The sequence below is a fragment of the Rhagoletis pomonella genome, unplaced genomic scaffold (assembly GCF_013731165.1).
Source record: "Rhagoletis pomonella isolate Grant_MI unplaced genomic scaffold, Rhpom_1.0 Rhpom_scaffold_00001, whole genome shotgun sequence".
NCBI classification, from domain to species: domain Eukaryota; kingdom Metazoa; phylum Arthropoda; class Insecta; order Diptera; family Tephritidae; genus Rhagoletis; species Rhagoletis pomonella.
This window is the reverse complement of record NW_023458555.1, coordinates 43,249,889-43,266,052: the sequence shown is the minus strand read 5'-3', so window position 1 is coordinate 43,266,052 and position 16,164 is coordinate 43,249,889. Positions and strand designations below refer to the sequence as shown.

Genomic DNA, 16,164 nt, shown 5'->3' with positions numbered 1-16,164 from the left:
CTTCCCAAATCCGACCAAAATCGTTTACAACCTACCAAATAAATTTCAATTACAAAAAAGCATTCTGAAAGCATACAATTCATTCACTCAAGATTAATAGCCCAATTCTGACCAAAATTTTTTTACTGACAAATTTAAACTTTTTCATATATTTTTCCGCAATAAAAAGTGTGACAAGAATTTATCAGTGATACAAAAGAGAGCCGTAATAGCCAAATTCTGACAAAATGACAAAATTTCTTTACTGACAAATTTAAACTTTTTCATACATATATTTGTTCGTAATAAAACCTGTGACAGGAATTCGATACAGAACTGATACTGATACTGATACAGAATAGAGCTGTCAATTCAACTGCGTGGTTATGATAATCTATGAGATGGGGAAACTTTAACAAAAGAGCTAAAATTGGTAAATCTTCTTTAGAAACTACCTTAGCTGGTGTCATTATTTGTATAAGTTTTATATCTTCACGTTTGTAATCAAATCTTAAATTTATTTGGTCAAAAAGTAAGTAATGAAAAACTTTAATATATTGATTTCAACTTCAAGGACTCCAGAACAATTGACATTACTTTTCATAAACAACACAGCTTTCGTTCCAACAAAAATGTCAGATATTTTAACATGAGTATTTTCATTTTTAAAATCAACATTAATATGTTACTGATCGCATCTTTTTTAACAAAGTTACTCAAAACTGAGAGATAATGTGCTTTGATAGTTGCATACATATAAGTATGGCAAACGAGAGCTTTCAGCTTGGAAATCGGTTTCTTCAATCAATAATGTTTTCAGCCCGCCTAAGTCTCCAGCCATAACATTGGCTCCATCAGTGCCCAAACCAATTAGGTTTCTTATTTTTAAAGGCAGGATTGGCAAATGTTTAAAAGGTACAATTGGCAAATATTTATATGGAAAATGACGTTTGAAATATATACATATTTTTATAATTAAGACTTTAAAAACTTAATTCAACTATCCGTCCAAATTTGACAAATTTTGGCGTTAAAATATGGCCATACTAGACTGTCAGATTGTCAATAATCTTCTTTTATGCCTTGGTAACATTTTAAAGAAATATTTGCGATACGCATGCAGTCTAAAGCACAATTGCCAAACAAAAGTCACATAAATCTGATAAGAAAAGCGGATAATGTTGTCCTCAAATACAATTTATGTACTCTTATGTACACACATTGAAATTTCTATGAAGTGCTGTTTTTCGAATATTAGTTATCAATAAACGTGTCAAGAGTCGTTTAATTGCACATGCTATTTATTAAGTGACTGCAACAAAGTCTAATAAAACAAGTGGCACAAACACTCATAAATATGCAGAAATCATAAATAATATAGTACGTAACAGGTTCCTAACGCCAATTATTGGTACTTTCCGTGCTGCCTGCCTCTTAGTGCTGATAAGTGCTCTATACAGTTTAGGTCGCATGCCGTACAGGCAACGTCATGGGGCAACACCTGCAGAGCCATTGAGATAAAAATTATGAGTAAGTATAGTAAAAACGCTCACATCCGAGATACAAAACCATTTTTATATTTGGCTAACTTTGTCAGTCCATTGGAATTTGGTGAGTAAGATGATTGTAATGGGAAACGACGTAGCGTCACACTCGCTTATGCGCACAGAGCAGAAAACTCTAAATACATACTATGTGTGTAGGTGTGACTGTGCGAATCCAAAAAGGCAGGAGCGATTGAGAGGACAGTTGAGCAAGCAGACACTACCCTACAAGAATTGTGTGATGGAAACTAACACATTCTCATTTATCTTACTAACACATTTGCAAATTTTGCGTTGGTTAAAAAGAGACCAATATATAAGGCCATAAGTTGGAGGAAGACGGAAGATCATATGTACACAAATGTTTACATCAGATTTTTCACACTGCCCTTTAGAATGTGATAGAAACTTGTAGGTAGCCAGTGACAGAAATCTCTATCAGCCTTGCCAGTCAAATGATTTGTCAAATGATGGTCACTGTTCTTGCAGGGTAGGTGACTTATCGGAGGCGCGCGCTGATTAGATAACTATGGCTTCGATGCAAACGCAGACGCAAGCGCAGGCGTCGCTGTTTACTTCGGCGAAGTTTGCTCTTTTTTGGCAAGATGATAGCTGACTTCGCGAAGTCAAGTAAAACGTCTACTGACGTCGAAGCCAACGCCAACGGTAGGCGTCGTTGATTTCCATACCCGTTTAACCAACAGAAGCGATTTCTTTATCTTATCTTGCCAATATTAAAGTTGCGCTGCCGACAGCAGCTGATTCTAGCAAAGCCATACATATGCTACATATAAAACGTGCACAGTTCGTAACGATCATGACAAAGCGCAGCGAGGCCCAAAAGTATATGGAACAAAATATCAAGCAAGAAGCAAGCAATCGGAATAAGGCAATTGATATAAAGAAACTCGACCTGTCCACGCGAAGAGATAATTGTGAAATTGCGCAGATAAGCTGTAAACTCAAAATTAAGTGCAAAAATCGTTAACAAACACGGATAATTGTGTGCTATATAACGTGTTAGAGATACAAGAAAGAATCATGTTAATAAATTATAAATGTTTTTGGCTGATATTATTCGCAATATTTTTGAACATAATGGTGATAGTAAGCACAAATGCACCTTTGCCGGTTAGAAAAGCCCAACTAACCGGCATGAGTCCAAGGGCAACACTAGGATTCTTTGAAAATCGTATCAAATTTGAAAAAACACAGATGTGGACACCAAAGCTACTTGCTAAACGTGAAGCCGCCCCACATTCCGCACCATACATCGTTTCCATTCAGCGCATGACACCCGATAACGGACTTGTCCACTATTGCGCTGGCACCATCATCAACGAGCATTGGATACTAACTGCAGCTCACTGTCTCACTTCGGACGAGGTTGTGGAAAGTTCGCTCATCGTAGCTGGCTGTCACGACATAAATGGCGCTGATGAAGGTGATTGCGTACAGGTGCGCGCCATCGATCACTATGTGCGCCACGAGTTGTACCTGGGCGGCATCAATCCATATGACATCGCGCTCATCTACACCAAAAGCCCGTTGCAATTTACACAACACGTTCAGCCGGCGCAGCTGCCAGAGCAGGATGCGATGCCAGTGGGTAGCGGCACACTTTATGGCTGGGGCAACATTTCGATGACTTTGGTGCCCAACTATCCACATCGTCTGCAAGAAGCCGATATGCCCATATTAGATATGAAATTGTGTGAACGCATTTTGGCTGCAACAGGTTTGCAGCTGCACGAAACAAATTTATGTACAGGACCGCTGAATGGTGGTGTTAGTATTTGCACTGCCGACTCGGGTGGCCCTCTGATGCAACCGTGCTGCAACGGCTATGAGGACAGTTACACAGTCATTGGCATAGTGTCGTGGGGTAGAATGCCTTGCGGGCAGAAGAATTCACCTTCAGTATTTGTACGCGTTTCAGCATTTACCAAATGGATTCGTGATATCATCTCGTCGTCAGCGCCAAACAAGTAAATTGAAAGGCTGTCTAGGATCCAAGGAGAGAGAGAATTGAGAGTGCTGGAAAGCTGAGGACTGAATGCAATAAAGGCTTTTAAATGTGGTGACTGAACACACAGAGCTGATTTGGTGTACACGAAATCTCATAGTTTTTAATTATTTGTATGATTGTAGTGTTAAGCTTAATTTATTAGTAAAATATTTATTTAAAAAAAATTATTGTATTTTAAAAATAACTACTTTATACTATATGCAAATTTACTATACGTTTTAAATGTCATGTTACATACATGGTCACTAACACAAAAATCAGACCAAAGAAAACTTAAAATGCGTTTAACGACAAACATCTAAAGAATTTAAACAAGTCTCAAAGAATAAAAAAATACAAAATGTCTCGAAAAATAATTAGGTCTAACAATGTACACAAATAAATACACACAAATATACAAGAATGTACTTATAAAAAATAAATGCATCACTTATTATTTACCAGTTTCGTGAAACATTTCCAAAGGGTACTACGTTTTAATAAAATTAGTTCGTATATGAAAAGAAATTTGAAGCCATGCTCCTATGCTCATAGGGGCCTTGAAAAAAGACCACATGAAACCAGGATTATTTAATTGAGGCCGGGCTTATTGATGCGTAAATTTGAACCATACTGATTCGTTTAAATACGCGATTCGAGAATGTTTGCACGCAGTTTCGGCGGAAAGGCAGCTAGCTATCAAGTCAAAATCGGCTAATTTAGAGGCGATTATACCAACAAAATGAGCATAAATTTATGAAAAGTATAGGAGTTAGGTCATCAACGTTAATGGCGGCAACTATACATCTTACGAAAGGAATTACAAATTATAACATGCATTTTATTGAGTAAACCCAGTAGATATTCTCGGGGGCTTAAAGCCCTTTCAAAAGGCCTGCCTTCGTTTCTCTTTTGTGTGGTGTGGCACAAGTTGAAGACCTTCTGCTTCCGTTAAACATAGAAGATCTTTCAAGGCTAGAAGAAATGAATGCAATATAATTGTGAAATTATAAAAATCATATAGTTTTTAGGTATCTGTTTAATGTTCATATCAAGTACGTTTTACTGCCTTTTTCACCTTATTCAGCCCTTGTTGGATAAGCCTTTTAGAATGGCTTCACTTAAGAGGGTCTACCTACATACATACTATGTACCTAAAGGGGTATGTATTAGATGAATATTTAAAAAAGAAACACCAAATTTTCCGAAAAAAAAATTTAAAAAAGGCCTTTCGCACCCTTTGATACCCTTTGCGACATATACAGTGGTGGGAAAATAAATAGGGACACGATATTTTAACAAATTTTTCCTATTTTTTCTTTTATTTATTTAAGATTGATTTTTTTATAAAAGTATCAATGCAATTTTTAGCAACTTAAAATTAACACTTCATTCTACTAAAATTTAGTGGGCGTAAAACTACATACTCAGAAAAATTGTAAAAAATCTATTTGTAAAGTTAGATGCAATTTTGCAGAATTTTTATAATTTTTGCACAAAGTTTGGAATATGAATTTATATGGTTTTTGTTAGAAAAAAAAAAATTAAATAAACGAAAGAAAAATAGACAAAATTTGAGAAAATGTCGTGTCCCTATTTATTTTTCCACCGCTGTAAGTAAAATTTAACCCCTTACCTCCAATCATTGACTCTCTTTGGAAAAAGATTACTACAGTGGCCATTATATGGTTAAAATGTTTCACAAAAAATAAACGGAGGGTTTACCGAAAGAAACCAAAATCCGATAAACAAGTCCTAGTTCGCTATACGGCTTAGTCGAAATTTGGGGTAGTGCGTTGCCGCTAAGTAAAATTCTCTTTTCAGCACTGTTTAGAATTACCATTTTAAATTAACTTACATAGAAATTCATTAAAATAAGGGTAAAATGGTTCGATTAAGCGCTCGAATTCGACTAACCGTCCACTTTCGACTAACCACTGACTATCGAGTGGTCTGAAAATCTGCTAACCGAAATTATTTGAATAGTGACAGTTTTTCACAATAAAATTATTGTTATTATCGCGGTCGGGGGTTTGGTCAATAAGCAAAAGTAATAAAAAAACGACGCTTACTGAAAGAAAATAGCTAGTCGATAATGAACAGTTAAATAAACAATTGCGTACTATTATTGGAAGTCTCCTGAAGAGAAACAGAGTCTTCGGATTGAAAAGTATTGATTTTCAAAAATTCCATACCAGTTCTACGAAAAGTATTTTTCCCCATACAAAATACATGGAAAACTTTGAGCGCTTTGAGGGACCTCTAACAATTTTTTTATTAAAAAAAAACAAAAAAACTGGGAATCCATTTTTATCGGTAAAGAACAATCCTTGGGGGTGAGACCATTTAAATTCTGACTTTGATTTTTTTTTGACCACCCTAATTTACATATATAGTATGTATGTATGTAATATGTAGTCCGCTTGGAGGTGATTGAACTGTACCCAACATCGGCTGCTTTAATATTGTGAAATATAATTAAAAAAAAAAAAAAACATGATTTCACATCCAAAAAGCTGGCGCCAATACCGTACTATGAATTAGTCATTTTGTCAAATTACGCCGCCATCTTCTGCTTATCGAAAACCAGGGCAAAGTACAAATAAATTTGGTCTAGTGTGGTTAGATAATGCTAAAAACCACAGCGGGGATTTTACATTTCAATGCCGGAGAGCGAAAAGGAATGCCGCGACGATATTAAGTAGCAAAAATGCTACTGCCGCATGACTTTTAAAATTAAAATCAAGATAAAGTTAAAACGCAATCAAGTAGCGGTTGGTAATCAACCGTGAAGCAATGGATTTACCATAAAGGGCGCTCAAAACGAGATTGTTATAATTAATAGGTCCCTACAAAAAAATGTAAGCATATTGTTTGTTGCTTAATAAAATGAAATGTAAATGAGACTTAATTATCGAAATCTAAAATACATATGTATGTATTTGACATGTATATGTCTGCTAAGATGAAGTTTGCCCAGAGCACGGGAGTCTCGAGCTTATCTTCTACGATTAGTATCACTTATTTTCTTTATTTATATCTGTAGATCATCGTTTCTAAGAATTGTTATATGCCTCTAAAAGGTGGCCATTTACAAAAATAAATAGACCACTGTTATATATGTATGAATGGTAACCTCCCAGCAGGAACTATTAAACTTCGATTTTATTTGATTAGAGCTAACGCTAGTATCCTTTATGATGTGATCATATTGGCACCGGCTTTGATGAATTTCGTAACCCATCCATTGAAATTATTTGCATGCAATCACATGGATCAATGCCATATAAGCTAACGCAGAAATATTCTCAAAAGCTTTCGAGCAACTTTATCAAGTTTTACTTCGAGAATTCCTCGTGATTCATACACGCTTTTTTTTAATTATGTACTTTTGATTAAAAAATAAATGTAAAACTAAAGTAGGTAATACTACATATAACTGATAATCATTTACTTCAATGGCATTTTAAGTGTATTTCAGATAAACGGAATATTTCTGTCAATTGCTTTACTAATGTAAATATTTTCATTCATTGAGCCTAATGTAAGTAGAGTATCGTGAATTCCTCTATATTATTTACAAGTAAATCAGATCATACGATTTTTGACTAAAGTGGCACGTTGAAGGTTAATTTTTAATTTCACAAAATCTTCTTATCATCAGTTTAGTAAGAACATAAATATTTTGAGATTCGATTCAAATTAGACAATACACGCTTTTTCTACATAGCCGTGTTCATTAGAAAGTATTTCAAACTACCCACCACCTATGTATATCTACCAGGATACCTGCAATATCCAATGAAACTGATATGTGTAATATATTGCTCGAATTTTAAACAAATCGGTTAATAGAAACCATCTTCGACACCAGTGCCATCTAACAGACGCTGCGCAACTTTGTTCATATACACTTAGGTCTTTTTATGCGGTACATGCGTTCCTCAGAAAGACGCATAAAAAAAAATCCGCAAATCTTTACTTTCGTACAAAAAAGGGGGATGGGTTCCAGCATTTTGAAAAACCGCATAAATTCAGATACTTCATGTAAAAAAAAAAACAATTTATTTCCTCACTTCAACACTTATTCTTCAATGTAGAACTGAACATTAATGAAATAAATAAAATTGTATCTGTATTTTAACCAGAAACAAAAAAAAAATATCACAAAAAATACATGAATTATGTCAGAAGCATTTTCTCTTACCCACCGAAAAAAAGTAATAAAAATTCTCAAAAAAGCAAAATCGCTATAGCGAAGAAAGGGTTTGAAAACCCGCATAAAAAGAGACCTAGGTGTACATATATGTATAAGAATGTTTTCATAATGAAAAGATAATTCGATTTAGCCGAGTCTGTCTGGCCGCTCGTCTGTGCACACGATATGGAGTAAAAATTTAAACACATATGTACATATGGCGAATTCCAGAGAAAAGTCTACCGCGAAAAAACCTGCTATATCTAACTTATTTATAGTCTCGTTAAGTGGCTCCAGGGTCGCCGTTTGAAAAACAGTATTTATGCTCTGATTTGTTTCACATTTGGCATAATTGAACCGCTTGTGGCGCCGATGGCAAAATAAAAAGTCCATTGGACATAAAACGCATGTTTTTTCCCCGTTAAAAATTTGTTGAAGAACAATATTAGGCGTGTTTTTTTTTACACGCATATATCCGACGGTAAAGCGGTCGGCGGTAAGTGAACAGTTGTATAGTTGCCGCAATTATCACTAAAATTAAATATTTTTTCGGTACGTGCGTGTATGTAGATTTGCTGGAAATAAAAACGGTTGAAAACATTGGAAAACTTGTGAAAATAATAAAAATTACTACAATCAACATTATGCTGTCACCGCTGGGCGGTAAAATATAAATCAACCGAAAAACGTCGGCGGTAAAAACGCCGACATCGGTTAACCGTGGACCGCTTTACCGCTGCAATTAACGTATAAAACAACAAGCATCGACAATTTACAATTAAAGAAAGTAAAAAAGTCTAAGCTCGGGCGGAGCCGAACATTAAATACCCGCCGCAAGTAGTATTAAATATACATATGTTCAACTACTTTGTTAAAAACTATTTTCTTTGAATGCATATGGTTTTCTAAATTCTCAAATGCAACACGCAAATACTTAGTTATAATATTCGAATAAAATTTTGCACAGCTTAGTTTTAGTTTAAAAAAAGGTGAAATAACGAACGGTACACTAGGTCCATATGTATGTGCAGTCAAACTTACCGTAAGTACATTGTCAATAAGAAAAAATATGTAGCCGTTTCTTATCGGTTTCTAACGACTGCTTATTTTTGGACTTACAATGCAATTACAAGAAGCTTTTTGAGTATGCAAGATTATGGAACTTCATTTTTTTCGCCTTTTTTTGTGTAATCAGAGAATGTATATTTCTGCGCAATTTGTATACATACATATGTACATCAATACGCAATACGATTTTTGTGGCGAAATAAAATTTTTCGGATATCGAATAAACCGGAATATTTATCGAACAAAGAGGTTTTTCCATTTTATACAAATATATTGACCTAATTCTTTTTGCATCGGAAAGGTAGTGTCTCAGAGGTGGTCCCATACTAATCTGGTTAAGATCCGATCAGTGGATCATGAGATATATATATATACATTTTTTTTTTTATGAGAGTTGAAGTCGGTATTTTTTTGCTAAAAATTACTTGTTCTCATTATACATTTAACCATGTAGACCCATCAGTCAATGTTTCTTAAATAGCAGTTTACTTGAAATTTTCCATTGTTGTTATTTAAACTAGAGGGGATACGAAAGAACGGTTGTTCTTTTCCTCCACTCTCTAGCTCTGCACTAGAGTATACATATGTTTTACTGTGCGACAGAAGAAGGCAATAATATTGTAGGGGATTTCATACTTTATTTTTCTTCTTATTTCATTTATTACTTCTTTCCTCGTCGCTCTCTCCCCTACAAGCTTCAAGTTTCCGCAACAAAAGTTTTCGTGTCTGAACATCGACTAACTGGAATTACTCAGACGAACGAGAGCACAAAGCGTGTTGCCCGAGCACGAGTAACTCGGTGCCCTTCCCCTTCCTCGTCCCTCCCTCTACAAGTAACGAGTTCCAGCGCCAAAAGTTTCTGTCTGAACCTAGACTTATGGCCGTTTTCACCATCTCTGGTTAATACTAATCTCCAGTTAAACATCGTTACCGACGTTATCGACCCAATGTTATATGTATGGAATCAGTAACGTCGGTAACGATGTTTAACTGGAGATTAGTGTTAACCTTAATTGAGGCGGCAACGTCGGTAACAATGTTTAACTGGGGTTTGGTGTTAACCAGGGATGGTGAAAACGGCCCTTAGGGCCGGTTACTCAAAGCCTGGTTGACACTAATCGTTGATTAAACATCGTTATCGACGTTACCGACACCATGTTATATGCATGGTCGAAGACGTCGATAATGCTGTTTAACCGGCAAGTAGTGATAGTGTTCAATGACTGGTTATCACTACCACTGCACTATCGACGATTTCGACATCATGTATGTAACATGTGATCGATCAAGCAGTCGTTGTACTTAACGCAGAACGTATACTTAAACGCAGTCTGTATACGCAGAATTTTGTCGATTACTGGAGCCCTCAGTGTTGCTTACTACACTGTTGCCACTCTTCAATGCCTTTTCATAAACTTTCCCTTTCAACCACAATTTTTCGTGCTATAATAGATTGTAGCTAAATATAAACTACTTAGTTTTCAACAAAAACCTTATTTAATAGTAAATTTCAAATATTTTAAACATATTTTGAATAGGAACTCATAACTTTTTTACCATCTGTAAAACTGACGAAGTGGCAACCATCTAAAGAAGGAGAAATCAGCTGACACGGACAAATCTAAATTCCGCAGATTTCTGCGCTACGGGCTACAACTACAGAAAAATTCTGCGGTGTTGAGTTTTCATTTACATGGCGCTTTGGTAAGACAGATCGTGTCAGCTGACTCGGGTTTACGAACCGGTAGGTTTACGTTCTTGACTAATTTCAGCTGAACATGTAGAATTCTGTTGGGGTTTGATTTTTACGTAAAAATGGTAAAGCAGTGCAAGTATGAATAACTGGGCTATAAGGGTCGGTTACTCAATGTCTGGTTAATACTAATCTGCGGTTAAACATCGTTATCGACGTTTTCGCCTCCATTCATACAACTATGTTTAATATTATATTTTTTATTATATATTTTTCCTCGTTTTTATTTTGTAACATCGTGTAATTTATGTAATCAGGTATTTGCCCAAAATTTATATGGTGCAGCATCCCGTATAAAAATATTAAAATGCAACGCAAATATGTACGTATTCCCTTTGTGTTTGGCTTTTCATGTCTGTTTGGTAAGTCTGGGAGGCAATGATGGTGGGACTAGGAATGTTCGATATCGTATCGATTATTCAGAATATCGAAGACATTGATACCTTACCCACAAGATCGATATTTTAGTTGAAATTTATATTTTATCTTCAAAAAAGTGTGAGAAAATACTAAAGTAGGTTTAACCAGCAGCTTGTGCAATTTATTTAGCTCTTAAGTTTGACAAACCGCTTGCATGGCGTATACGGCTCTTAACTCGTTGCGCCGTTAGACTAATTGTCTTGTCTATATTCTTTGACAATACAGTCGACCGGCATATTGTTTTAATCCTCGGTAAATATAAAGATGGAAATAAGACAATTAGGTCAGTTAATAGGCAGGTCTAATTTTCTATTTAATTGGTAGAGGATTTTCAGCATCGATTTTTCCGATATCGATATTGTTCAGCCCGATATATCGCCATATCGATTTTATATGCAATGAATTAAATCGATTCATGACATCGATACTTTCTTAAACATCGAACATTCCTAGATGGGACTATGGACAACGTACATATGTTTACATGCATACGTTTATATGTATGTAGATATGTGAAGTGAATTTTTTGCAACTCTTGTTACAGGAACTTGGTATCTTTCTCTAAATACAGGTTTTTGCAGAAAACAGCTGCCGGATCTCGTAATGTGTTTAGATTTTCTTAACTCAGTTACTTATTTTTAAAAATTTACCAACGTAAGTGTGAGTACACATTTTAATACAAAGCAAATCCGCCCTCCCCCACCCATTTCGTTTTTTTTTTTTTTTTATTTTAACCTACCTTCTTTCTGAGTTTCCCCCGAATGTGGCACAGACGTTTTACTCCATCAAAGCATGTTGCCTCCAAACGACCGTTTCCCAACATTTTTGTAACTTGTGCATATTCCTGCTGATCCTCCTTGAAAATCAATTCACGTTTCTCAAATTCATTTTCGTTCTTTCCACGACGACGATTTTTACCTCCTTTTCCTTTATTTTTAGGCATTTTGTTGCACTTAGTTCGTCTTTACTTTTTCTTGATGTCGTTGCTGTTATGCACTTTCAATCTCGTACCTACATAAAATTTAGAAACTTTTTATATACCTAACGAAATATTCTTGGCAATTTTACAATTAAATTATCAAACATTTCACTTACGAAAATGCCTGAAAACGTGACGAACTTTTTCGCTTCCAGTCTTTCGGCAGAAAAGGAATGAGCTACTGCGATGTGTGCGTTCGTTGCCAATTAGCACAAGCGAGATGGAGGCTGTGTTCGAGTGAATTTGTAGAAATAAATAAAGATGGCTGTGCCAGGGTTGTATGTGAGCATGATTCAATAATACAAGGTTAGATAATTATAGACAGCTGCGGTTTGACACTCCCTTACAAAAGGTTGCATTTACGAAGGACAGAGAAAGGGCAAGAATGCAATCCCTTGTTGCGAAAATGGTAGTAGAAAAGTACGCAAAGTAGGCAATTAGTAGTGAAATTCCTTTTGTAAATTCTAATGTATTTGCAGGAAATCTGGCATTTTAAACGAAATGTTGGATGTAATATTGATTTATCTACGTGAATTACGTAATTTATATGCTATTTAGCTGTATAAAAACTGCAAAATGACTCAAAATTAAAATAAGACTACTATGAGATTGATGTAAATATCCAATGCTTATCTTTTTATCAGTTAAATATGCTTCATATGCATATACAAATAAACATATTGCACAAAATCGTATACTTTTATTTCACACCAAAGCTACACTGTTTCCATGTAAATTTGCAAAGAAGCAACACGGTGCCACTGCTAAGGGAGCGGTGCGAGAGAGACAACTGTCAGTTTATCGAACCTTGTATTATTGAATCATGGTATGTGAGATAATAGATGAAATGAAGGGTTGGTCAAAAGCTATGAATAGTTTGCACGATACTGCAATAAAGCTTGCTATACAGTTAAATGCGAGTGCGAGAGTGAACGATCGCAAAGGCAAAGAATTCCATTTGTATTCTTATGGACGCTCACACACATCTGTCATAAACTTGTCGTTCACATGCGAATGCTTAGCGTACGCACACAGTTGAGTATGAGCTTGAAAAAAGGCACATTGTGCATTTTAAATTAGTTGTTATTCTATAATTCTGTAAGATATTTTAATTCTCTATCTTTTTATGTATCAACTATTGCTAAAGGTTAAGTAATAACGAAGATATTGGTCAAAATAAAAATCCCACGCTCACGCTTGCATTGAACTGTATAGCAGGCTTAAGTTGCGTTCCAGATTGTCACGTTATTCCCCATGATTTAATAATTATGATTAATAACAAATTATAATTATGCAATCATGGATATTCACGATATGCAGGTCTTTTGTCCAGGAAAGCGTTCCAGATGTCAAAAAACCTGAAAGTCAAAACATTTTTGAGAGACTAAAGGTCCCGGCAGATAGAAATTCTTTTCACAGGGATGCTTTTAAGTGACAAGACGCACATAACATGGCGAGTCGGCACAAACGTTGCCGCAAACATATTCTGCCTTATCCTGAGTTTCGCCTGAAAAAAATTCACCCAAAAATGATTCATCCACCCATAGTAAAACCATTTTTGTTTTAAATTGGGAAACTTATATGAAAATGAAGTCTTTTATTTCCAAATTTTTTTCCTATAATTCTCTGGATCTAATCAAGAATAAATATGAATATTCTTATGATCGAACAATGCATGTTCTCTCTCTTCGTTATCAAGATTTTGCAAGTTCAAAATAAATTTAAAATCTAACGATGGAATGAAAAAAATTATCAATATTTTGAATATTTAGCATCAAATGCAGACTTAAAGCTATTTATGTTGTATATGGGGGTGTTTGAAGGTTTGACAAGCCGTTTGAGGGAAATGTGAACAAAAATAAAATTTTTTTAACTTTTTGACCGCCATGTTGACGTTTGATCAAACCGCTTACGTTGTTGGTTAACACCGGACAATATTGTCATGACAACAGAAATACATGCACACTTTTTCACTAGTGCATGCATACTTTTCCAATTGTCTCAACCACTCTGCCAGCCAAAAGTAGTGAAAAATGTGGTGAAGAAGCGGGTTTCGTTCACTTCAAAATTGGTGACAAATCTGGTGAATTTTGTATGGGCGGCGTGCAGTTTGTCACCAGTTTCCCCCTGTACATGAGAGCCTTGCATCACTGTCGCACTCGTTAGGAAAACATATGGCTGCTGAAATTCCTTCAGTTCATGTATCCTCTTTGAACTGTGGGAAAAGAAACTAAATATGTTGCGGCACAATGTCTTAATGCTTTTCGGCAATTTTTTACAAACGACCAAAATTTTACTTTGCCTACCAACCTACCAAATGAAAAAGAAGCGACAAAATTTGGTCGGAAAAGGCGAATTTGGCAACACTGGTACCCATGTTGTTGTTGTTGTTGTAGCGGCTACAACAACCCCGCCCAGGACGGTTGGTATCTCAGTCGTTGTCGTCAAGTTCCACTAACGGCAACCAGCGTTGCCATTTTAGCCGTTTTCCGGCTAGATTTAGCCGGTATTGATAGCAACTAGCCGGAGAAAATTCGATCTAGCCGGCAGCCGATTTGTTAGCCGGTTTGTAAAAAAAAGTTAGCCGTTTTTAGCCGATTTTACTATTTGCCTAATTTTCAGGTGCAAAAAGTAAACAAGTTGTTCGAAAGCAATAATGCAGACCCAATGAAGATTTTTAATGAACTCAATGTTTTACTTTCGCATCTATGCTCCCTAGTGGTTATTAGCGCGGACACATTTGATCCTATATGCTCCCCGTTGGAACCATACCTTGCTCCATTTCCTCAGTTTTATCACAGTTTTGAAGAGTATTTAAAAACAAAAGTAAGCACAAACGCTTTTGACCACGAAGCCGAGAAAAAAAATTCGAGAAAATGGTCGCTATTTTATTATCACTTTAATAAAGGAATTACGCCCAACGCCTCCCTACAAATATTGCCACACTAAAAAAATTGACTTTTTTTCGGTTGGAAATGTATTAAGAGTAATTAAACCAAAAGTATTTGTTCAACTACAGCAACAAAAACACAAATATAATGCCGACGAAATAACATCCAATGGCAACGGTTAACGTTACATACCTTGAGTAATTTAGACTCAACTGTAAAATTTTGGGCCGAAGTTTATCAATTTCGAAATGCCCTAGGAGAAAACCCTTTTTCTGACCTTTCCAACCTAGTTTTTAGTTTTCTTGTTTTGCCTATAAGTAATGCAGAAGTAGAGCGAAAATTTAGTTCAATGAATATAATAAAAACTAAGCAAAGAAATCCAATGTGCGTTAAAACGTTAAACGCTATTTTATATATAAGATACGGTTTAAAACGTGAAAAAAATGCTGCCATAATTTTACTGTAGATGACGATCTCTTAAAATTAATGAATTCAGGTGATATATACAATAGTGATTCATTTGATGATGAGGAATATACACTCGATATAAATTAATGGTGTTAACTAGTCTTTCGTTTCTTGCGATTTATTTAAATAAAGCATATGAATTTTCACTAAAACATTTTAGCCGTTTTTAGCCGCTTTTTTTTGCCAATCTAGCCGGTCGGCCCAAAAAGTTCTGGCAACACTGACGGCAACCCTAGGAACCGTGCAGCTTCTGTGGGGTTGGTCCACAGGGACAAGGTCGTTAGGGTTGTCGGGTTTTCCGGGCATGCGGGGCCGTTTGCACCATGTCTAGTTAACGGCCCTTAGGGCCGGTTGTTCAATGTCTGATTAGCACTAATCGGCGGTAGAAGCTTCGGTTAAATAAAACGACTGCTTTATCGATCACATGTTATATGTATGATGTCGAAAACGTCGATAATGATGTTTAACCGGTAAGTAGTGATAACCAGACATTGAACAACCGGCCCTTAGTCCTCAAATTTGCACTTCATACCCAAGTATAGCTGGCAGCCCTGGATCTAACGTCTATTTGTTCGCAGCTTTGGTTACAATGTTTTTGACGTTGCCTTTTACTTCCTGTAATTTTAATTCAGCCCTGTTTTCTCTACTAAAATTTTCTATTTAGTAGTTCATTAAACCATTTAGGACGAACAGCTTTTTAAATCCATACGTCTTATATGCATATGTACATATGTACAAATAAAAGTATTTAAATTTACCATTAAATTAAAAGTGTCGAATATAAATTGTTCCGTCGACGTCGCTTGATTTTATTGGTCATTGGCTACGAAAACCGAGACACAAACAAAACGAAAAA

At 35.7% G+C, this 16,164-nt stretch overlaps 2 protein-coding genes across 6 annotated transcripts in view; one reads left to right on the top strand and one right to left on the bottom strand.

Annotated features, from left to right (window-relative positions):
• The window catches only part of LOC118744333 (eukaryotic translation initiation factor 1A, Y-chromosomal), a 30,427-nt gene that overhangs the window by 11,470 nt on the left and 2,793 nt on the right, over positions 1-16,164 (bottom strand). The window contains exons 1-2 of one of the 5 annotated variants that reach the window (XM_036477254.1): positions 12,066-12,170; positions 11,710-11,981 (exon numbers count right to left, since the gene is read on the bottom strand). The exons of 3 other annotated variants lie outside the window; for them this stretch is intronic. In XM_036477254.1, coding sequence (XP_036333147.1) covers positions 11,710-11,913 — 204 coding nt within the window. In that variant the 5' untranslated portion in view covers positions 11,914-11,981; positions 12,066-12,170. Of the gene's footprint in view, positions 1-11,709; positions 11,982-12,065; positions 12,171-16,164 lie in introns of those variants that run through there. One more of the 5 variants, XM_036477264.1, reaches the window with a different exon arrangement.
• On the top strand, positions 2,024-4,130 carry LOC118744323 (lectizyme). Its single transcript, XM_036477243.1, has one exon. The coding sequence runs from the start codon at positions 2,565-2,567 to the stop codon at positions 3,513-3,515; it is 951 nt and encodes a 316-aa protein (XP_036333136.1). The 5' UTR covers positions 2,024-2,564; the 3' UTR covers positions 3,516-4,130.